The following is a 23,193-nucleotide window of genomic DNA, read 5'->3' on the forward strand; positions in this document are numbered from 1 at the left end:
GGTGTGGGAATGAATGGGGCTTGAGCAGAGTCCAAATGTTAAGTTATTCTGCTTGGACCACCGCGGGTTATTTGCACACGTGGGGGGTTAACAGCCCGAGGGCTGCAGTGTGTCTGCTTAATGCAATGCATCATGGCTGGGGCTGCAGGGATAAAGCCTCCCAGCCCAGAGCAGAGTCAGCGGGGTGCAGAACCTGAGGGTGAGGGAAAGGCAATTACCTCACCTGGAGAAAGCCCGGACCTCCATTCCCCCACCTGCAGTCCTCTAAGGGGGGGGGGGGGGGGGGCTGGCCCACAAAGTCTGACTTAAATCCAATAAAAAATTAACCGATTTTGAACAACCACCAGACAGGCTTCCTCAGGGCCTTAATGCAGGGTGGAATTAATGAAAGGAGAGAGGCTGGGAGCACCAGGCAAGAGGCATAGCATGCACCCACACCCTGCTGTGCCAATTCCCTGCTGGCATCCCTTCCTGCCCCATGGCCCTGCTAAGGGCTGGCGTGCCTTCATCCAGCACAACGCAGCAGGAGGACGTGTCACCATGCAGACAGCATCTTTAACACCCGTGGTCAAGGATCATGCACTGATGTCACAGCCTGAGCTGCACACCTCCAGGAGCCCAGAGCTGAATGGGAGCAGGCAGCACAAGGAAGGGGAGTGCTGGCAGGGAGCGTTGGCAGTGCTGTGTTTTGAAGATCAACACAAAGAGAATATAAAAAGCCCCAACCCCGAGAGAGAGGAAAATAATTCATCAGAAGGATAAAAACAAGAAGCTCGGAGGGAAAAGAAAAATAACCAAAAAAAAAAAAGTACCAAAGGGAAGGGTTTTTCTGAGCAAGGGGGGAACTTTGGCTCCCATAGGAGTGGAAACCAGGATCAAAATTAAAACCAAGAGGAAGGTGGGTGCTTTGGTTATCACCTCTATCGTGCATTCCAGCATCTCCTTGAGGTGGGAAGCGATGGACCAACCACCACTGCCAGCATCCCAAGCTTGGGGGGAGGCTCTAAAGAGGAACCACATCCCCATCCCACCATGGGGTGTGTGTGGAGGAGCACGGTGGGATGCTTCTGCTGCCCTCTGAAGGAGGGGATCTCTGCACCTCAATAGGTGGCACTCTTCCTTCTCAAATCCCCGCACCCCAGAGCAAATGTGAGGTCCAAATTCGTGAGTTACGGGACGTCTTCTGGCCCTGTTCAAACCAAAACCCCAGGCAAGACCAAGTGGTGCCAATCACACCCACCAAACTAGCCATCCCAAAAAGGCGCAACACTTCCCTGCAGCCTCACGATCCCCCTGCATGCCACCAAGCAGCTCAGTTTTGCTCTGCATTTGAAAAAAAGCCACTCCTGAGAGCCAAAGTGCAGCGCTGCCGTCACACCACCCTCCTGCAGCAGTCCTGTCCCCCAGGGACATCTCCCAAGCACTGTGCATCCTCAGGACGGTGCCACGCATCAAACCAGTCTGAGGACTCCCTGGCTGCAGTTCCAGTTCTACCTACCTACGGGAGTTTCTGCTCTCATTAGCCAAATTCATTTAAAATAAATAAATAAATAAATAAATAAAAGAGAGATGATGTTTTGTGCCCCGGAGCCATGAAGGACTCGTTTTTTAAACCTCTGTAGGGGCCCTGTGGAAGGAATTAGTCATGGAGGTGAGTAATCCTCACTGTGTGAAGCAGAGCAGTGGCCCAGCAGGTTAACGCACACGGGAGGGGAATGCTGACTCTTCCAGCTGCATTTAAACCACTCCTCTGGATTCCAGCTCAAAACAAAAGCAGAATGCAAATACCCAAGTGCTGCACAACTCCAACTCCGGGATGCAGCCTTTGCACAGGCACAGAAACAACACAACCAAATCGCACAGACCCCAAATGCTGATGGATACAGGGAGAAAGCCAAAGAGCAGACCAGGTGAGCACCAAAACCGTTCACCTGATGGATCTGGAAACATGAGATGGGGTCCAACCAGCCCTGGGTCTGATTGTTCTGCTAAAATAAAGAGGGATCAGATGGACAAATCCCTCTGGACATTTCCAAAGGCTCAGCTGGATCCAGCCCTGCAGTGCATCCAAGCAGGAGAGCCACTCCTGACCAAAGCAAAGCAGAGGTAAGAGGACAGCAATACAGGCAGAATTGGGCCTCTTCAGACACTGAGTGCCAGCTGGAGCTGCAGAAAAATCCCCTCTGAAATCACATCTGAAGTGGGAGAGCAAAGGACAGACAAGGCAAGGTGCACGCATCTAAAACAAGACAGCTACATGAGTATAACTGCGGATCCTTCAGCAAAGACTGCAAAGTTTGCTATCCATCCCTGCAGGAACAGATGGAGAGCACACAAAGGAGTGATGCCGACCCAAACATCTCCCCCTCTCCCCAGCCCTGCCCCTGTGCTGCAGGCACAGCCAACCCCACACATCCCATGGGCCCCACGACGCTTCCAGTGGGGAAGGAGCCCCACTGCTGGGGCTGAGTAGAACTGCACTGCTGTCCTTGGGAGCCCCCAGCAAACCTCTGTGCAGACAGCAGGGCCGAAAGGTTTGCTCCTCAGTGATTTTCCACCTGGGATGAGTGGTGGATTTAATTAATTGCATGGTGCTTGTGAGCCGGCACAGGTGTTCTCTAAGTCTAAAATGATTAAATAAAGCAAGCATAAGCTAAATAACATTTTGGTATGTGCCGTGCATGCTTAAATATTCAAATCGTGAGTGCGATATTAATAAGATATATCAAAGTTCACGTTGATATAAAGCAGATTTATCACGCTATATATAGCATAGCTGGGCCTTACAGCATCACAGAGATGGCAAAGGCAATAAGAAACTAATCTGTTGGTAGGCAAGCAGCCATATTCATGTTTGATGGGCTCACACAGCCAGCCACAGGAGGACTGGAAAGCTCTCTTTATTTTCTGGTTTGGAAGACCTGCCACAAGCAAGGGCTGCTGGCTCCCTGCAGCTGACACCTACAGGTCCCCCATCCCCAGCTGAGCCTAACAGATTGCATTTGGTGCTTTGCAGCTCTTGGGGGCAGGCTTCAACCCCAGTGACACCAGGGTCCGATAGATGAACCTTCCAGGGAAGCACGAAGGAGATGCTCTCCTATTTCTGTATGGCACATGCCAACATTCACAGCTTGCAATGCTCCATACCAGCCCTGGCCAACAGTGTGGCATCACCACGCAAGCCAACCCTGTTCCAAGGGACTTGCTGGGTCTGATAGGGTGTTGTGGCTCACGTGGGGATGGAGCTGGATGAGGAGTGCTTGCAATTTTACTAATTCCTTCGTTTACACAGAGGGCAACAAGCCCCTGGCACTGCTGCCAGAGCAGCCCCATCCCTGGAGGCATTCGAAGCTATGGATGGGGCCCTGAGAAGCCTGAGCAGGTGGGGGACACCCAGCCTTGGGACTTCAAGGCCCCCAACCCTTCTGACATTCATCCATTGGAAACTTCCCAACCTGTTTGTAAACGCTGACTTGTTAAGGACAGGAGGCGATCATGGTTTCAGCCCATTACTAGATGGGAACGGCAGGACTGTCAGAAAGCTGAAAAAATAAGAACGTTCAATAAATATTTCATTTCTGCTCTGGGAGAAAAAGCGACCTCCAACTTGGTATGGAAATGAAATATTTCTCATTCCAGCAGCAAATGAGGAGGTTTCCAAACTGAGACTTCTCCAGCTATGTAGTTCTAACCCAGCAGACGCTTGGTTTCAGCACAGTTAGCCAGAGAAGTTCTTCCCACACTTGACTCGGATTTTTAATGAGTCTCAGAGCAATGAGGAAATCCAAAGTAAATGGGAAAACACAGCACGGCACTGTGTTTATAAAACATAAATGGGATAGTCCAAAGAGCTTTCTAACCCCCAGGAGAAGTTCATATTATAGCCCTAATGGTCGCAGAGGTCTCTAGTTCCTGCAGTGCATGGATCTCAGCATTTCCATCTCCAGAGGCAGCACCAGAGCTGCTCTCGCAGCCTGCGTATGGGGAAGCAGAATCACAGCAAGGTCAGCACTGTATTCCCAAAGGCCACACATGGCACCAAACAAAGCTCCATTCCTTGATGGGAAAGGGAAGGAGGGGTATCTGGGCACGGAGGAAAGCAGTGCAAACTGTGGTTTTTGTTCTGAAGTTACAGATTGGGTTTTCTTAATCAAGCTCTAGACTGAATAGTTTTTTTTTGGCTGGAGATGCCTGTCTGTCCATGGGAATGCGCAGTAGGATCACTGCCAACTGACATCTCACAATCTGATGTCTATTATTTTGGGATTCAGTGGTAATAAATAGCAACCAGTCAAAGCAAAACATCTCTCCAAAATTCCCAGTGCTTTGCCACTGGCACACGTGGTTTCCAGCCATCCCATGTGATCCCGAATATCAATGTCAACCAGCCAAACAGCCAACCACCTAACTACCCAGCCACCCCATCACCCAATCAACCAACTACCCAGCCACCCAACCACCTGATCACCCAACTACCCGATCACCCCATCACCCAATCACCCCATCATCCAACCACCCAACTATCCAACCATCCAATCAACCAACCACCCAACTACCAACCACCCAACTACCAGATCACCCCATCACCCAACCACCCCAACTACCAACCACCCAACTACCAGACCACCCCATCACCCAACCACCCCATCACCCAACCACCCAACTAGCAGACCACCCCATCACCCAACCACCCAACTACTCAACCACCCAACTACTCAACCACCCAACTACTCAACCACCCGACTATCCAACTACCCAAATACCCAACCACCTCATCAACCAACTACCCAACAACCCAACCTGTCCTTGGGTGTCAGAGGACGAGCCAGTGTGTAACACAGCACTACAGGAAAGGTATCATGCACTGAGATGGCATCAAAAAGTAGGAGGAAAAGCACAGTTCCAACAAGCTAAGGGCAGTTTGTTTGTGATACAACTCAAAACATTCATGCAACTGAAAGCCAGGGTGCAATCCTCACCACAAAGACTTCTGCACCACGTGCGTTTCCAATTCATTTCCCTTCGCCAGCTCGGAGGGACCTCTCCAGGTGGAGGCTGGCCTCCAAACATGGGAAATCATTGAAGGAACTGACACCTCGCTGAACTCACGCCTGCTCTCTACTGTACTGCTATCAGAGTTACAAAGCCAGATCCTCCCCAGGCTGATACCCTGGATCCTGGATGGTTGGTTCAGGGTGATGCAGGGCACCAGAGCACGATTGTCCCAAGGGCAATGTGACTGCCCTTGGGTCACTCCCACCCAATGCTGGGTGGGATGCTGCAGTACAGAGAGAGCAGGGATCAGGACTCCCACCAAAGCAATGAGATTACACTCAATAAGTCAGCTTTTCAGCATCACGCTGCTGGAAGAAAAGCACAGTAACACTGAGAGCCTGTAATTTCAAATAGCCTTTCAATACCCTTCTTGAGATTCTGTAGTGTCTTGAAGACAATAGCAGAGGCACTGATGGATCTAAATCCTCCAAAAGCAAGGATGATTTCTGCCCTCTGCACCCACAAGGGGATAAAAATGCTTATCAGCCTCGCCGAATTACTTTTATTGAACTTGTATCAGAGAAATCCATCACAGCAACGTAAGGTTGAGATTCAGTAGAGACCCACAGTGCTGATACCAACAAGCTCAGGTCCACGGGCACAGAGCAAGTCCCAGCAGCTTTAGGCACTAGACACACCAAAAACACAGAGCTGCCCACCCAGCCATCACACCCAGCTTATTTTTTTTCATTTTTCCTTTCTGCTGACCCCACAACACAGCCATACTTCAGGCTAATGGTGTACAATTTTTAAGTAACGACTCCAAGCTCGAGTTCATTGAACCACTGCTGAAGGGTCTCGTAGGCTTTCCTCTCTAAGTGTGCTTTACGGTTAAGTAGGTGAATCACAAGGGGGAAATAAAAGGGGAATTGATATCATAGCTCCCTCTGGGAAGGAAAAAAATGAAAGGGATGTTTGTGCGGTTCACCCCATATCACAGAAAAAGAGATCTTAAGAGTCACAGCTGTGACAAATGGTGGGAAAAGTTATCGATCTCAAAGAATTCATTTTTACTACAAGGCTTGGTACTTTTACTTATTTAATAAAGGCCCGGCGTCAAATCACTGCGAATTCCAGGATTATCTAATTCTATCCAATCTCATTCAATCACTGATGCTGCAGACTGTGGCAGAACGGGATGCTTGCCCTTTCCCATCTCAGGGGTTCTCTCTGGTTGCCGTGGCAACGCGGCACAAGCGTGAGTACCACCTATCGCATCCATCTCTGGCTAAGGAGGAAGGATGGGGTTACAAGCAGGAGTTTGCAGCCTGATGGGGAGAGATAGGCACAACGGGAGCTGCCATCCCAGTGGAACGCACACGCAGCTCTGCATTAGCGAGGCCCTGGGGATATGATGATAAGCACGGGCTCCTGGGGGTAGGATGCCCATAGGGAGATGGCAAACTGCTCCAGCAGCGTGCTCTGCTTTCCTTCAAGAGGAGAGTTTGATATCGAGGAGCTGTGGGAGTGAAGAGCCTCTGAGCTGTCTTTCCAATGGCACAAAGTCAAATCATCTCCCCACATTGAGTGGGCATCGGCTGCAAGCCAACAGTCAGAGTTAGATGCATGTGCTGGATGACCAGGACGCCACTCTTCTATCATCAACAGCTCCAAAGCTTTCCTGCTTCTGAAATGACTCAAGAAAAGTTCTCCCTTCCCATCTGATTGGCACAATGTAAGAAACCTCTCTTGCCCATCACCTTACAGCTACGGAGCAAGGCTGCAATAAGCTGAACCTTTCCTCCTATGCTTAGGAATTTTCTTCTTCCATCCCTCCTGCTCCTCAGACAGGTTACAACAAAACCCCCCATCAGACTGTATTTACAACCCAGGGGAATGTGCAATTTCCTCTCCCTTTTCACTCTTTTGTTGTGTTTCTTTTTTTAATAACAGAGCCAAAAATAAAAGAAAGGAAATGCATTACCCCAGCAGTGGAGGCTGTACATACAGAAGATTTACCTTCAGACAGGAGCAGAATGAGAGCAAAGCAGGGGAGCTGGAGGATGCTCTCCATCCTCCTTACAGACCTGCAACCACGAATAACCCTTTGGGGGATGTCTTTCATTGCCCTTAGCACCAAGTTGGGCTGTGGAGCTTGATGATGAGCTTTCCACTGCCATCTACCAGCAGCGAGGAGGGTGAGCATCTCCAAATGGAAAAGGGTCCTGAAGTGGTGAGAAAGGTGTTGGCACTCCGGAGATGATGTATATTGATCTCAGGGAGGGCAGAGATATCCCAGCAAGGAGCTCTCCAGATAAAGGGCCAGTGCAAGAGGAAAACAGAGCAAGGCAATCCAGAAGGAATAGGGAGAGAGAGAGAAAAGGGGGAAGAAGTGATTTTACAAGCATGAAATCCTGACCAAGCACTGCTGCATCAGAAATGCCACGGAGCTCTTTCCCAATGTCTGAGGCAGAAGTGACCTCTCTGATGCTCTCCAGCGACCTGAGAAGTTCATCAGCTCCACCAACGTGAACTACTTGGCAGTTGGAAACCTCCGGAAAGGAGAACCAAGAGAGTTTATGAGGGAGTTAATTCTGCTCCTCTGCTCACCTCTGCCATTTGGATCCCGTGTTCACTGAAGGCATTTGCCACCAGGATCCAAATTAGCACTGATCCCTCTGGATGAGTCCAGCAGGTTTGGATGCAGACCACTGCAAATTAAAACCAGGTGTCTGTGCCCTGAAGCAGCAGAGACAGCCCTAAGCAGTTTAATGACATCTCTAAATAATTTTGACAGCAAAATTACTTATCCTATCTCACCTTTACACTGCCCTTGACACACTGCTAACAAGACGATGCTGCTTTTGCTACTTTTATATATTTATTTAGCTACCTTGCATCACTTTCCCCAGGCTGATGGAGTTGTGGAGCACAGGGAAGCAGCTCAGCACAGCACTGAGACCCCTGCAGCAGCAGGTGGGTTAGCAATCCTATGACCTGGAGCTCCATAGCAAGACAGCATTACTGTCCCAAGCTACTCTTGCATCTCTGCTGTTCACTCGCTGCGATCCAATTAATATTTCCCTTTCCAAAAGCTGCTTAATAACCCACCAAATGGAACCCTGTGCACAACAATGCCTTGCTGGGTGGGCAGAATGCCTCCAGCAGTGTCTCCTGCCCCACTGCCAGCACTCAGGTTTGGGACAGGCTTTTATTAAGATGTCCAACGTAACTGGGAAGTGTGCAGCCCAACACACCTGAGCAGAGCCTATCTGGAAACAAAAGCCAGCCCCCAATAAACACAGCTGGATTAACAGCAACAATCCCAATCTGCACGAAACTAACAAAAATAATAATAAAATCAACAAAGAGCTCGTGGGGGTGAGAACTTTTACAAGTCTGCTTTACAGAAGGGCTTTCTGCACATCCATAAGGCGGCCCCCAGAGGAGGCAGAGCTATGAGCACAGACCCCACAGCTCTCCAGCTCCAATCCCTGAGGCTGGAGAAGCTTGGAAAGGCGCCCACATCCCATCCTGCTGAACGGACTGAACCCTCTGTCTGCAGCAGCCAGCTTTGCTGTGCAGCAGTGGGCAAAGTCCTCTCTGCACAGGGCAGTCCTGCAGGACTGGTGGCTCTGCAGTCCTGGATTCAGGATGAGGGTCCCACTGCCCCTCTATGTGGCCCCGCTCAGCTCAGCGTTGGGCCCCCCAGGCAAAGCTGTGGACCAACGCCTTCACTCTGGGGGGCAGCAGTAGAAAACAGCACCAACAAAGCAAAAAGGAGCAAACAACAAGGATCACATATAAATCAACTCACCAGCAAAATGCCACCGCAGTAACCAAACAAATGAGCGCAGTCACTGGCCAAGTTCTGCACAATTACCATGTGTCCTGACACGCAACGAAGGAGATGGAGGAAAAAAAAAAAGTGCTTTTTGTTTTGCTTGAACGCAGCCGTGCCTGACCGCTTTCTACAAGCTTCCTTCCTCACCTGTGAGCTGAGCCCCAGACTGCAGCATGGGCATCCCCCAAGGAACTCTCCCATGAAGAGGATGAGGAGAAGCCAATGGTGGTCCCAGCCCACATCCAGAGGCAGCACAACTCACGTGAAGCACACAGTGAGGGTCCTGCTCCAACATGGGGCACATCACCAGCAAATCTGGGTTGGAACCCACCCAGGGCTGTAGGCAAAGGGTGAACAGGGTGAACTATGCCAGCCCGCAGCTGACACATGCAGGCATGGAGGGGACTCCTGCTCACAGCTCACAGATGCTTGCCCCTAAAAAATGTAGGGACTGAGAGTATGGCTTCTCCACCTAAATCTGGAAAACCTCCGGTGTAAGGCTTGGGGGGAGGAGAAAGGAGAATGGGAAAATCGGTCGGATGGACTGATGGACAGACAGAGGGAGGGAGGAAGAGATGAATAGAGGGAGGGGTGCACACATGGATGGATGGATGGACACATGGATGGGTGGATGGAGGAATGAATGGAGGGACGGAGGGAGGGAGGAATGGAAGAATGGACAGAGGGATGGAAAGACGGATGGAGAAAGGGATGGAGAGATGGAAGAATGGATGCACGGACAGATGGAGGGATGGACACATGGATGGATGGATGGATGGATCGATGGAGGGAGGGAGGAATGGGTGGAAGAACGGATGCATGGAGGGATAGACAGAGGGTGGGAGTGATGGACAGGTAGAAGGATGGACAGATGGATGGATGGAGGGAGGGAGGAATGGAGAGATGGAGGAATGGAGGCATGCGTGGAACGATGGAGAGACAGATAAGACGAATGGATGGAAGGACGGATGGAAGAACGCATGCATGAACGGATGGACAGATGGAGGGCGGGAGGAACGGATGAAAAGACTGAAGCAATGGGGGGTTGAAGGACGGACACACGGACTGACGGACGCCGGCGCGGGGGCGGTCGCTGCCCGGGGCTCGGAGGCGCCAGCGAAGCCGACGCGCCGCGGCTGCTCCCCCTCCGCCTCGCAGGAAACCGGCGGTCGGTGGCGGAGCCCCGGCGCCGGCCGCCGTCTGCAGCTGCAGCAAACGAGCTGCGACGGGGCGGCGGGGCGGCGGGGCCGGGCGCGGCGGGGGCCGGGCGCCGCTTTCCCCGGCCGCGGCGGGGGAGCCCCCGGCACTGCCGGCCCCGAGGCCCCGGGGGGGCGGCGGGCGGGGGCGGCGCGGCGCCAGGCCGGGCTGCGGGCGGCGGGGCCGGGCTCGGGGCCGCGGCGGGGAGCGGGGGCAGAGTTCGGCCGGGGGCCCAACGGAGGGGAGAGGCGGCGGAAGGCCCCGCGGTGCTCCGGGGCGGCGGCGGCGGAAACGCGATGCGGCGGGGAGGAACGGCCGGGCCGGCTCGGCTGCCCGCACGTCCGAAGCGCGGACGGCCGTCGGTCACCGGGAGACGCGGCGCGCACCGGGAGACGCGGATCGGAAGGCGGCTCTCCAGGGGGTTCCTCCCCACCGCCCCCCTCCCACAAAGCGCCCGGCGGGGAGCGAGAGGAGCCGAGCGCAGAAGGATCCGTTTCTCCTTTCCCAAAACAACGCGGCCCCTCTTTTCCTCTGTCTGAACTTCTCAGATTCAGTTCTATTTTAGAGCCGTTTTTAATACAGCCTTTGTTCCACGCGCAGCTGCCTCCCCCCGTGCGCGCATCCCCGCGTGGCCATCGACAGCGCTCCCGCTGGGAACGCACGAGGTGGCATTTCGGCCCGAAGACGCCCAGCAAGCTGTCACACACCCGACTCCACGCCGCAGTGAGCTCCGTCCGCACACAGCATCACGCCTTGCCCCACAAGCTCACAGCAACGGCACAAATCCTGCATGAACCCCAGCACCGCTGGGCTGGGTGTGAGAGCACGCAGTGCTGCTGTGGACGGGTCCTTGTGTGAGCTGATGGAACGCTGGGCTGTTGCTCTAAGCCCCTTCCCGCATCCATGTGTGCACCTCTAGATATCTATAGCGATATGGGTGCACATCAATAATACACAGAAATCGTTTACAGTGGTTCCATCATTCAGCACCATGAAGATGCTCCATGACGTCCATCAGATCTCATAGAAACAACAGATGAAACAACAGATGAAACAACAGCTAATTTCAGTGCATTAAAAGAAGGGTCTCCACTGACAGCAGTGGTCTGAGTCACTCTCCAGCCCAAGACCCGTTTGAACGTGGCTTTGCAGTCTAGTTCTGATGTTATGGTTATTTCTGGTCTTAGGCTTATTTCTGGATGTGACAAAATGCCTTTCATGCCCTACTTGAGTCCATTGATCGCTCCAACATCTTTCTTGAGGAAAATGTGGACCACAGAGAAACAGAAAACCCAAGGAGCCCAAACTTGGGCTAAGATCTACAAATACACTGACTGCCATCTATGAAATGAACGCTGTAGAAGCAGTGAGTGCTTAAGATGAGTTTGTTCCCTGCTCAGCTTAACTATAAAAAAAATCATAAACAGTTCCCAAAGCCCGGCTGCCTCCAACACATGGGTGCGGCCGCAATTCTTCATTCAGCCTTTCTGCACTTCTAACAAACAGAGAAGAAGGAAGGAGCTGCTCAGTGCTGTGCCCACAGAGCACAGCTGCAGTGCATCCTTCAGCCCGGTTCCCCCACCTGCCGGCCGTGGGACCAGAACCGCGATCACAGAGGCAGAGGAGGTTGGGATGGGAGGGTGGGAGGCGGAGGAGAGGGGAGATGTCTTAACTAAAGCACATAGTTGAACAATCGTCTTACCACTGGAGACGAAATTCGACACCCAGGGCAATCACAGATTGGAGGATGTACCTGTAAGATTCCTTTGGACATAAGAGTCTTCAAACTTTTCCCTGGGTGCAGAGAAGGAGGGAAAAAAAAACAAACGAAAAACGATCAGCACCTCAGCAGAAGGAAAGTGCCCCGCATTCAGCCCTCCCACCCCTGCCCCCCCCTCCTCCAGCTGCTCCCGCAGCCCGGACCCCCGCGGTTTGCCCCCCGGCTGCCTTCATCCTCCCTCCTCACCCCGCAGGATCTGCGCTCTCCCACAGGCAGCAGCTCAGCGCTTTTTTTCCTTTTTTTTTTTTTTTTAAAAAAAAAGAGTGCAATAACGATCATTATGAGCGGCCCCTGAAGTTATTCCCCTTTCCTCCAGCGATCAATAAACACGCCGAGGTGTCAGCCACCTCCTAATAGCTCCGCAGCCCCCCGGGCTGCCACCTCCGGCTCTCGCTAATTACATGTCACGCCGCTTCCCCCCCCCTTCATCACCCCCCCCTTCCTTCCCTCTCCCCCGCTCCGTGGCCGCCGGGCTCCCCCCGCCTCCACCTGCCGCCCGCACCGGCCCCGCAAGGAGGAAGGCTGCGGGGGAGGTTGGGGGGGGAGCAAAGCGCAGCTCCGTGTGCGGGAGGTCCCGCAGCGCTCCGCCGTCGGGAACACCTCCCACCACCCCCCCCAGACCCCCCCCAAACGCCGCCGCTCCGTCCTCACCCTCCGCTCCCCGCGGTGCCCCCGCCGCGCCCCGCAATCCGCCGCGCTCTGCCCGCACGGAGCCCAACTTCTCTCCCGAAGAGAGGAGGAGACGCCTCCCCCCCCTGCCCCCCCCGCACACACACACACACACACACGCACACACACGCGCGCACACCTCCCCTCCTCCTCTTCTCCTTCCTCCCCCCGCAAACCGGCTGGGAAAAAAAAAGAAAAAAAAGAAAAAAAAAAACAACTTCGCGCAGCTCGGGGTACCCGGGGGGCAGGCGGGGGGCACGGAGGCACCGCTCGGGTACTGAGCATTCCGCGGACCCCCCCGCCCCGCACGGCCCCGCACGGCCCCGCACGGCTCCTCACCTTTGTGCCTGATGCTGCGCTTCCAATCCTTGGCCGTCTCCCTGCCGCTGACAAACTGGAACTCGTTGGGGGTGAGCCACTCGCCCCGGTAGCGGATGGAGGGTCCTTTGCTCCCCTGGCACAACTTATTGATGTAGAGCAGCGCCTTGTTCTCCCCGCACTCCACCTCGATGCAAGGCTCTCCGTTGTCAAAGAAGGGCTGGAAATCCGGGATGGAGGAGAACCTCTCCAGCATCAGGTCCTCGGGGAGGTGGGGGGGGTGCGGGGGGTGGGGGCTCTCGTGGAAGCCCAGGTACGCGCGGTGGGCGAAGATCTGCTCGTACGCCGGCGGGTGCGGGGCCACCACCGGCATGGCAGCGGCGGCCAGCGGGGCGAGGTAGTCGGGGAGGGTCTCCATGGGTTGGTTGAAGGCCGCCAAGGCCAGCTCTTCCCTGTCAAGTCGCTCCTTCTTGATGGCAGGCATGGTGCCGCCGCGCTCCCCCGTCTCTCCAAAGCGCAGCGCCGGCTCAAACGTCTCCGGCTCAACTTGCCCCGGCTCTGGCTGGAGTTGGGATGGAACGCGCCAGCAGCAGCAGCAACAGCAGCAGCAACACGAGCACCTTTGGCGCCCGGGTGCCGGGGGTGGCGGGGCTCCCCCGGAGCAGCCCACGGGCAGCCCCCCCGGCCCGGCTCCCCAGCGCGGCTCCCACGGAGCGCTTAATGGAGCGGTGCAGCCCCGGGAGCTGCCGTGCGGTGCGCAGAGCTTCCCCTCCGGACTGCAACCTGACATCTCGGAGAGGTCTGTGCCGCCGGAGACATTATTTTGGTTGCAAGAAAAAAAGAAAAAAAAGGAAAAAAAAAAAAACACAACACACACACACGCGCACACACACACAGAAAAAGGGTAAAAAAAAAAAAAAAAAAAAGAAAAAAAAAAGACCCACGCTTATTGATTCCCCCAGATCGACCCACCTTCTCGCCAGGCTGCAGGGCTCCCCACCGCCCAGCCAGCCCCCTTCCGCCCCCCCCCCCCCTCCTCCGCTCTTTCCCTTTCAACTGACACCTGGTTTATTTATTTATATGCCATAATTAAAATTAAACGCTGCGCTCCTCCGCACCGCCTCCCCCCCCCCCCCCAACCCGGCTCTGCCCGCGGGGCTCCGCGCACCGGCGGCGAACTTTCCCGCAGCTCCACCTGCCCCGACCGCCGCCGTTGGGGGGCGGGTGAAGGGGGGAGAGGGGGGGAGGTTTGACGGCCGCTCCCGCTTTGACGGGGCTTTGATGGGAGATGCACACACGCGGTCCTCCGGAGCTCCGGGGATCGCCCGCAGCCCCGAGCGCCGCCCCCCGCCGGGCACAGCCGGTCTCCCCTCCACGCGGCTCCCGCTGCGCGCAGTTCGGGCTCTCGGAGCAAAGCCGCTCCTCCGCCGCCACCGCCGCCGCTCCTCGAACTTGGCCCATTTCAACAAGCGGAGGCGCTGGCAAACGGCGCGCCGACGGCGGGGGGGCGAGGGGGTGAACGACGGGCGGCGGGGCTGCGCCGGGGGGCAGCCAGCACGGCTCCGGCACGGCCACCCCCACCGCCAGCCCGCCCCGATACGCCTGGCACAGCACTGGCAAGCTGCCTCCTTTTCTCTCTTTTTTTTTTCCTAATTCATCCTGCTGTGATGGGATGAAGGGAATGGAAATGGTTTCGCGAGGGGGGGTTGGGGGGGCTGAGCGTAAGGAAAAAGCTTTTTGTGCTTTTTGCACTGGCGCAAGGACTGGAGTGCCTCCCCATCCCTGCCAGGCATGCCGGGTCGGTGCTCCGAGCATTGATGGAGCTGTGGGTGTCCCTGTTTGGTGGAGTGGGACCCTTCCAACTTCAATTCTGTGGGCCTTTAAAGGTCCCTTCCAACTTCAATTCTGTGTTTTCTGTTCGGAGCTGTGATGGGTGTGCTGTTAGGTCCACCCAGGACAGCCCCAGGGGGACAACAGGGCCCACAATTAAGTGATGTGGTTGGTGGAGATTTGGCACATTAACGAGACGGAGTTCCCTACCTTTGGATGCTAAATGGGAGCAACTGTGCAGGAAGAATCCTACCTGGAAGTGAAAAGAAAGTATCCCTTAAAAACAGCACAAGAAATGCCCCACGAGGTCCTACAAGGTGGCAGAAAGAAGAAAGCTGCATATCTCACCCCCATTCAAAACAGCCACCACAAATTCTTGGCTTTGTCCCAATGTGTTTCCCATCTCCTTGCAGGAGGAGGTGCCAGGTTAACCCTGCCTGCCTGCCAGGGAGGAAAAGACTCATTCACATCTCTATCTGCTCTCCAATAGGATCTCATGGTGCTCCTTCTGTCCCCTCTGCTCCCACCTCCTACCACACCTGCTGTGGTCCACGGTGGGATGAGCCACTGCTTCCCACCCATACAGGTGGGGGCAAACAGCTTTCTGAGGTTCAGTGGGTCTGGGGATGGAAAATAAGCCCCAAACCTCACCTCCTGACACTGCCTGGCCACGCTCCTTCCCCTTGCCTGTTTATCCTCAAGGAATGCAAGCTCTGGGAGCAATCCACTCCCTTCCAGTTCTAATGAAGGAGGCAGATACACAGACCCATCAAACCCTCTCATTTAGGCTTTCAGGCTTAGGCTCTCATTCTTAATGCCTCCGATTTCTCAAGGTGACAGGGGAAAAATCACTTTCTATTATCACCTAATGAACCAAGAACAATGCTTGGAAGAGGCGCTGGGAGATGCAGGCATTGAGGGCACACTGAGCAGAAACCTTCCCCTTTACAGGAAAAGCTGACTGCCCAGAGGGTTTTCCCACTGCAAGTCAGCTCGGTTTCTTTCTCTCTCTAAAGAAATCAGGCTCAAATCTGAACCTGGTCCTAAGTGAAAAGAATATGCTTTGTCTTCGACAGGCAGCATCTACCTGGCTGTGCTCTGATCCTCAACAAACCCGAGCACTTGATGCTTTGGGTGGAAATTGGGCACTGGAAGAGAAGGGCTTTGTGATGGGGATGGCATGGGCCAGGCTGCTTCCTGCAGGCACACGAGGCTTCCTGGCAGACCTAGGTGATGTTTGGAAGGATTCGAGAGGCACAGCTTCCAGCTGATCCCATCCATCCCTTACAGGCACTGAAACCCAAGTCCTCCCAGCCCCTCCTGCTGCAATAAAGCACCAGAGCTCTCTCCGGGTGTCCGAACCCATCTGCAGCATCCTGAAGCTGCTCAGCTCGAGTTGAGCTGCCAGGATGAGCATCAACCCATTCACCATCAGAGAAATGCAAGCAAATCCATGCAGGAGTGGTTTAAGAGAGAACCAGGTCTGCTTTGCAAACACATCACTGGGATGTGTTGTAAGGTCTGGGGGCAGAATCACCAGGTCTTGCTGTGTCTTTCTCTGTTTCCAGGGCACCAGCAAAGTGAACACATCATCCTTCATTTGCTCAGAGAGGCACTATGGCAGTAAAGGGAATAAATAATGATCATTTTCTATCCTTTGGTCCCTCACTTCTGGAATACATCACGCAGGCCTGAAACAAAACTCCAGACCTTTTGTTTCTCTCAATGTGTCAACAGCAGCAAAGAGAGAGCTGTCCTGCAGAGCACATTACAAGAAGAGATTGTGCTTCAAGCACAAAGTTAACAGATAAGGATTTCCCTCCTCCTTCTGCCACAAATTACTTACACTGGACAGCCTGCATTTCTCTACCTGCAAGAGGAGGGGGAGCTTTCTAAATGTGACTTGTTATTTAGATGTATAAAAAGAGCACTTAGAGAAATCACCAGCAAAACCAGTTTGCAGTTTCAGCCACTGGACAGCTTCCCTCTGCTTCTCTCTGTTTAACTATCTTCTGCGTTGGCCCAGATTGCAATTAAAACCACATCTTTCCCTCTCCGCTATTCCTCTCTTCTCAGATGTTATTTATCACTAATTTGTAACTGTTGTGAAAGATGTGAGATATCAAAGCTGTAATGCAGAAGAAAGCTTCCATCAGACTTTTTTTTTTTTTTAATCTTAAGGCCTTTTTTTTCTGTGCTACTTTAATCTGCTCCATGGCTAGGAAAAACTCACTCTATCAAAAGATGGCGAAACGATGCTCACGATGCATTAATCCAAAGCCTGGCTGCGTCCCAATGCTTGTAGATCACCCTCTGCCTTGCTTCCTGCCTGCACTCACAGCAACAAAAAGATGCTCTGGAGGAGCAGCCGTGGGTCTGCAGTCTGCTGCTGGGTTACACCAATAACAAACGAGTGACCATCGAGATGAAGACACCACTTGGAGCACCATCCCAGCATCTATAAAGGAACAAGCTGTGGGCTGTCCCCTCACTCATATGTGTACACAAATGTGCACAGAGAGAGACAACTGTTTAGACTCAGCAGATGAACTGTTAGCTAATCCTCCAGGAGCAAAGTGTCACAAGGCTCTGGTGTCACCAAGATCTAACTACTTCAATGCATGCTGGAGAGATCAAGTTAAAGACTAGGCAGAGCCTGCCCTGACCAATTTAGGAGATGCTCAAGTGCTGTGCTGCCCAAGCTGGCTTCCAGCTTCCCAACACGTTAACTAGTGCTAATATATTCTAAAGCCTTTCAATCACTGTGCACCTCTGCAGCCAGGTGCTGTTCTATCCTCATTCTCCTCCTTTCTAGAAATGGGTGTTGAGCAACCATGCCTGGCACACAGCTGGGCTGCTGCTTTTGCACAACTGCTGTCACAGCCATGCTGAACCTCACCTATGGACGGGGCCAGACCCTTTCAATCTCTTCGCAGTGATCTGGAAGAAGTGCAGCTCTCTGCTTTTTCCCGTGCTTTGCTTCATAGCAAATGCTCGTGGCCGAGGGAAGCTGCAACTAGTTAGCACTGAGCTTTATTTGTTTGTCACACTTCCAAACTCCAACTCTGCTACATGTGGGCTCAGGCATTCCAGCTTCTATTTCTGCCTATTTTGCTTTGCTGTGTGACTGCAGCGATCCACGAAGCAGCTCCAGATTTGGGCTCTCTGCTCATAAGCCATCTCCAGAGGTGGGGACAGCCACCAAGCACCAATGCACTGCTGCATGGTACAGCACGAGGGTTACACCTGCTCTGCTTTGTGCCCCGAGAAGACAAGAAGAGCTCCAATATTCAACCTGAGGGTCTCCGTGTGCTGGCTGGGGAGAGACAGCCTGCTGAAATATTAGCTTGGCTCTATGGGAGCAGTCAGATTTTCAGTTGCAGCCATATGGTAACCTGCATCACGTCCTCCTAACAGATGTGCCAACAGCTGGAGGGGCAGAAAGATGGGTTCTATCACACGTTTCATTTCTCACTGTCCTGGAAAGAGGTAGGAGGAAACTGGGACCAGTGAGGGCGAGCAGTGGAGGGAAGAGATCTTTTCAAGTTCCCCTTTCCCCTTTTAAGTCCATCAGGCATGCAGGCATTCCTCACATGTGCTTTGCACCCAGAAGCAATGCTGGCATTAGCCATAAAGCACTGCACACAGGTTAAGGCTGCGCTGACCCTAAAATAAAAAGCCTAATCCATTGCAAATATCCAGGAGATGCTCAAGCCTATTTCCCACCCAACCACTCACTCCTTCCTTGCAGCCTTTAAGGGAGCCTGTCCCAGTGGTCTGGGCTAATTACAGCTACAGCAAAACTCCAATTAGGATGCACATCTATATGCTAACGAGCGCAAGGCTCTCCCTGTCTCCTGCTAACACCCAAGAGAGCAGACCCAGCACAACTCACCAGGGACTCTGCTGTGTCTGACTACAAGAATGCTCATTGTTCCCATCTAGTTGGCATTTTCATTGCAACCACCACTACCATGTTACTGCTCTCAGAAAACAACAAAAGCTTCCCTTCTGCTGGTGGAAGCAAACAGCCCTCCACAACGCTCCCATCCTTCTCTACCACTCACATGAAGAGCTTCAGCTGCAGTTGCTTCTTATGCAACAGTGTCCTCCCCAGCCCCAGGAACACTGGGCTGCCATCTCTGAGGGACTGTCAATGGTTAAGCTGACAGCTGGCATGGTGCTTGCTGGAAACTGGCTCTTGGGGTCGGTTCTTAGGCCAGATATTTGCCACAGGCATCATTCCCACCTTGGAAGCTGTTCTGAGAGAGGTATTTTTCTGATCTTATTTTATTACTCAACCGGAGAAAGGCGTTCTATTTGGAATAATAATAGAGATCGTGCTGTTATATCCACAGCACTTTAACTATACCGGCGCTTCTGCAACTCTTTCTCAAGCAGACAGATCTTTCTCAGTCCCTGCTGATGTTCTTGGAGTTCTACTCAGACTCACTACTGCAGTAAGGACTGAAAAAGGTCACTAAATCAGCAAACCCACTGATTGGAATAGTGGGACAGCAATGAGATGCAAACTTAACGCAGTTCTTGAGCAGGAGGAAGGCAGCACTCAGTTCTGCGCTCCATGAAACTTGAGTGAGAAAGGGATGAAACCTCAGGGACACACAGGGGAAGGAAAAAGGGTATTCAGGAGACCATATAAAAGAGCCCTATTGATAGCTGCATGGGGACAAGGAGGAGAATGGTGACCCAAGCACTCCTCCAGCTGCACACAGAACGTTCCCCTGCTGCTGTCCAAGGATCGACACACGTCTCTCTTTCCATCAGCTCCCCAAAACCCCCCAGCAGCAGCATCCGGAACCCCAATCCAATTAGAAAGCAAAACACAGGCAGATCAAAGAGTTCTCCAGCTCTCCTGAGAACGAGCTGGAGCGTGGGATAATTAGTAGCTGCTGACTGCTGCTATCCACCTCTCATGTTAGCCTCTCCTTGGTCTTCTCACCTGCATGGGCAGCCCCTTCCAGCCCCCTCCATGCTGTGACTCTTTCGGGATGGGTAATGCAGAGGGGGTACAGGTGGTGCCCCTCAAAGCAAGGCCGTTCTCCCCCCTGTGCTGTGGCAGTTCTCCAAAATGCGGGGGCACATCCTGATCAGTCACTCCCATCGCATCCCTTGGGGCAGGCCCACATCACAACCCCTCCAACAAGACCCGTGGGGGGCTGCAGGCACGCAAACCAATCCTGTGCACGAGCAGTCTGCATGAAAGAAACACAGACAGAAATAAAGCCGACCTGGGAAGCACTAGGAGAGGAGGAGATCTCTAGATTATAGGCACCTAGGGAACGTAGCTCAGCCAGTAACAGCAGATAAGCTCAGCTCAGGGGTCGCATTCGTTTTTATCTTAGACCTCCCAACTTTCCATACGGTGACTCAACAGAACTACAACCAATGCAAATCACCAAATCACAGCGTGGGGATTTTGAGCAGAAAATGCTCAAAAGCAGCAGCACGCTGCAAGGCTGCACGTGTGTGCCAGAGCATCACAGCTGAGTCTCACCAACCCCAAACTGCACAATCGAAGTGCCTGCAGCTCTCCCCGGGCAAATATCAGGCTGTGCATCATGTAGACCCTGAGTAAGGATGTGCCCATCGGTGCCAGGAGCCTCAGCCCCCCCACCGCGCACTGCAAGGCTGAGAGCCAACGCCGCCTCCAGCTCCACCAAAGCGAACCGCTCTCAGCGGCAGATTCCTCGCTCTCCATCTCAGCTCCAGCCCGCTGGAACCCCGCAGCCCCCCCACAAACCGTTCCTCTCCATTTTCCCCCCGCACACCCGGTAACAGCGACCGACGGGCTGCCGGCCGGCCCCGTCGCTGCTCTGGAACCCCCCCGGAGGACCCCCCGCCCCCCCGCCCCCCCGCCGCCGCCGCCGCCGCCACGGCTTGCTGGCAGCAGCCCCGGAGCCGCAGCGCTGCCGCCGGGGAGAGAGGTAATAAATAACCCGGGGAGCGCGGCGCGGAGCCCGGCGGGCGGCGCAGACTCTGACCTGACAAATACCCACTGGAAAATCAGCACCTCCCGCCCCCGGGAGCCTGGAGCCAGCCCCGGACCGGCCCCAGACGTGTTGGGGGGGTGGTGGTGGCTGAGCAAACAGCGCGGAGCTGAGCAGCCAGACGGCCCCGCCGCCCGCCCCGTCGGGTTGCGCCGTGCAGAGCCGCCGGGGGCGGGCGGGGAGGGCATGGCTGCGCACATGCACGCGCTGTAGAGACACAAATGCACGTCTACATGCGCGCACCGTGCTTTCCCCATCGTCCCGAGTTGAATTCCCAGCCCGCCCGCCGCTTTGACCGAGGTGGGGTCTGGCAAACAGCGCCCAACCCGCAATGCTTCGGGTCCCCCCCCCCCACAACGACCTCACCTGCTCCATCGGGAGACGGCACGGCACCCAGGGGGACGAGCAGGGAGGGGGCGGCCGCTTGATTTTCTGCTCTATGCAATAAAGTGTGATTATAAGGAATGTAAGAGGGAGCACAGCTTGAATTCCAATTGGTGGAGAGCCTGTTGTTAACCATCAGGGAACTATTTATTCTCTAGCTTTACTGATGCTCCTTGGTCAATAATGATAAAGGGAAAAAAAAAAAAAAGTTGAAGCCATTATAAAGAGGCAATCGCATTAGAGAGGGAGCAGCAACAGCCCCCTAGGAATCCATGCTCCCCTCAGGTCATGGCTGGAGCGCTCAGACCGCTGCCTGCTGTCAGCACAGACTCTGTGCCCTGCCAGAAATGAGCCATTCCTCAGCACCTGGAGGCCACTGGGGACACAGAGCAGCCCCAGCTCTGAGCAACCTCTGGAGGTATTTCATCCCTAAAGCGCACGGCTGGATGGCTGAGCAGCTCCTCGGGAAGGGGAACAGTGTTGATGCTCACACACACTGCAGATATGTGTGCCCCAAGCCCTGCTCTGCTCACACAGTGTGACAATTTGCTGCTTGCATCCCAGAGCCTCCAGTCACCATCAGAGGACAAAGGTCAGCCCCGTCCCAAACAGCCCATGCACTCCAAAGCCCCGTTCTTTCTTGTATTACTGAATTCCACACGAGCTTTGCCAACGTTTCAAATAGGATCAGAGTCAAGCCAAGCCAGCTTTAGAAACCTGTGGCATCCAGGCTGGATGCCAGATCCCAAAACCCAAATACTGTGCAGGAACCAGTGCAGGGAGGGACCCACACGGCTTCCACCGCCCCACACAGTGATCCCACTGCCCCATATAAGTGATCCACACCCATTCACAGAGCAAGAATGTCTGCTCCCATGTCATGGTCCTGAAGGATGGGTTGGGGTTGGATTTGGGGGTCACAGCGATCTTCTCCAACGCGAATGGGTTCTATGATCTTCCCTCTCTTTTTTTCCCCATTACTGGCTGCTGTCTGGAATGGCATTTCCAAAGTCTCCTTCTCAGACAGCTCCATCTCCATTCCATTTCTTTGAACACACCAGTTGCAGCCTGCAGGGCAGGTTCCCTGCTCCAGCCTTCCAGCCTGGAGGGCTGTGCAGTTCTCTTTGCACACAGACAACGGAATGTCCAGGGTTCAGCTGCCCCCAAAGCAGCACAGCTGGAGATCAGGGCACCTCTGTGCCCGAGCCAGGCAGGAGGTGCCTTCCCAGATGCTACTGGCACCCAGCATCACTTCTTTCATCTCTGTTACCTATGGTGTGTAACACTGCCTCCTAGGATGTTCTATCAGTGCAAATGTCCCCAAATTGTGAACTGTTTGAAGAGCAGCACGGAGTGAAGCTGTCAGGAAGCAATCCAGGGAAGGTCCTCCCCCAGCACAAGGATCAGCTTTCAGGGAGTTCAATGAATCTCTTCTAATAAGCAAGATGAAAATGGAGATGCAGAAGAATAAGCAGGCAAAGGGAGGGCTGTGATTCCCTCCTGGGCAGCAACAAGCAGCTCCCATTGGTGCTGCAGTGGAATGGGACCACAATGCTGGACAAAAGCTGGATGCATCACCTTGGTACAAGCGAGCCCAAGGCCTTCTGCTGAAGCCAAGCCATGAGGCTTGTTATGGCTTGGAAGAAAAGTGAGACTTTGCTGCTTCAGGAGAAAGCTGGGGCTGCACGCTGGGAGCTCCCTGGGGACAGGGGTATCAATCTTAATAAAGCCACAGCGTGGCAGATAAATCATAATAAGGAATAACAATATATAATAAGGATGAATAATATTAAGAGGATCGTATGAGAGAGTCTGCATGCCTGCAAACACAGCAGCACTAACACAGAGGTGCAGAGAAAAGAAGGCTCTCACTGTATTTCAAAGGGAACATCTTAGCCACAAGCAAACAGTGCAAGGGAGGGACTGCTCAGCCCACTGAGCGTGTACTGAAAATGCAGATAAGCCCAACGTCGAGATCCAAAAAAATATATATTTATCATTGTTATTAACAATAATAGAAATAAAACCAACTTTAATAGCAGGCTGGGTTTGATGCATTCCCCAAATAGGAGGATTTATTAGTTTAAAGCCCGTGTATTTATTTGTTTTCCTCTCTCTCCACTCCTGCCCCTCTTCCAACCCTCTTGAATTTTTAATGCACCATTTCT

At 53.6% G+C, this 23,193-nt stretch overlaps 1 protein-coding gene across 7 annotated transcripts in view; it reads right to left on the bottom strand.

Moving 5' to 3' along the window:
- Nucleotides 1–23,193, bottom strand: part of SAMD11 (sterile alpha motif domain containing 11) — a 75,450-nt gene that overhangs the window by 48,990 nt on the left and 3,267 nt on the right. For 2 of the 7 annotated variants that reach the window (XM_085242311.1, XM_085242312.1), the window contains exons 1-2: nucleotides 12,825–13,604; nucleotides 11,739–11,830 (exon numbers count right to left, since the gene is read on the bottom strand). In XM_085242311.1, the coding sequence (XP_085098437.1) occupies nucleotides 11,739–11,830; nucleotides 12,825–13,593 (861 nt within the window). In that variant the 5' untranslated portion in view covers nucleotides 13,594–13,604. Of the gene's footprint in view, nucleotides 1–11,738; nucleotides 11,831–12,002; nucleotides 12,231–12,467; nucleotides 12,581–12,824; nucleotides 13,605–14,843; nucleotides 14,887–23,193 lie in introns of those variants that run through there. The other 5 variants (XM_085242313.1, XM_085242310.1, XM_085242314.1 and 2 more) reach the window with 5 other exon arrangements.

Source organism: Meleagris gallopavo, chromosome 23 (assembly GCF_905368555.1).
Source record: "Meleagris gallopavo chromosome 23, MGAL_WU_HG_1.1, whole genome shotgun sequence".
Classification (NCBI taxonomy): Eukaryota; Metazoa; Chordata; class Aves; order Galliformes; family Phasianidae; genus Meleagris; species Meleagris gallopavo.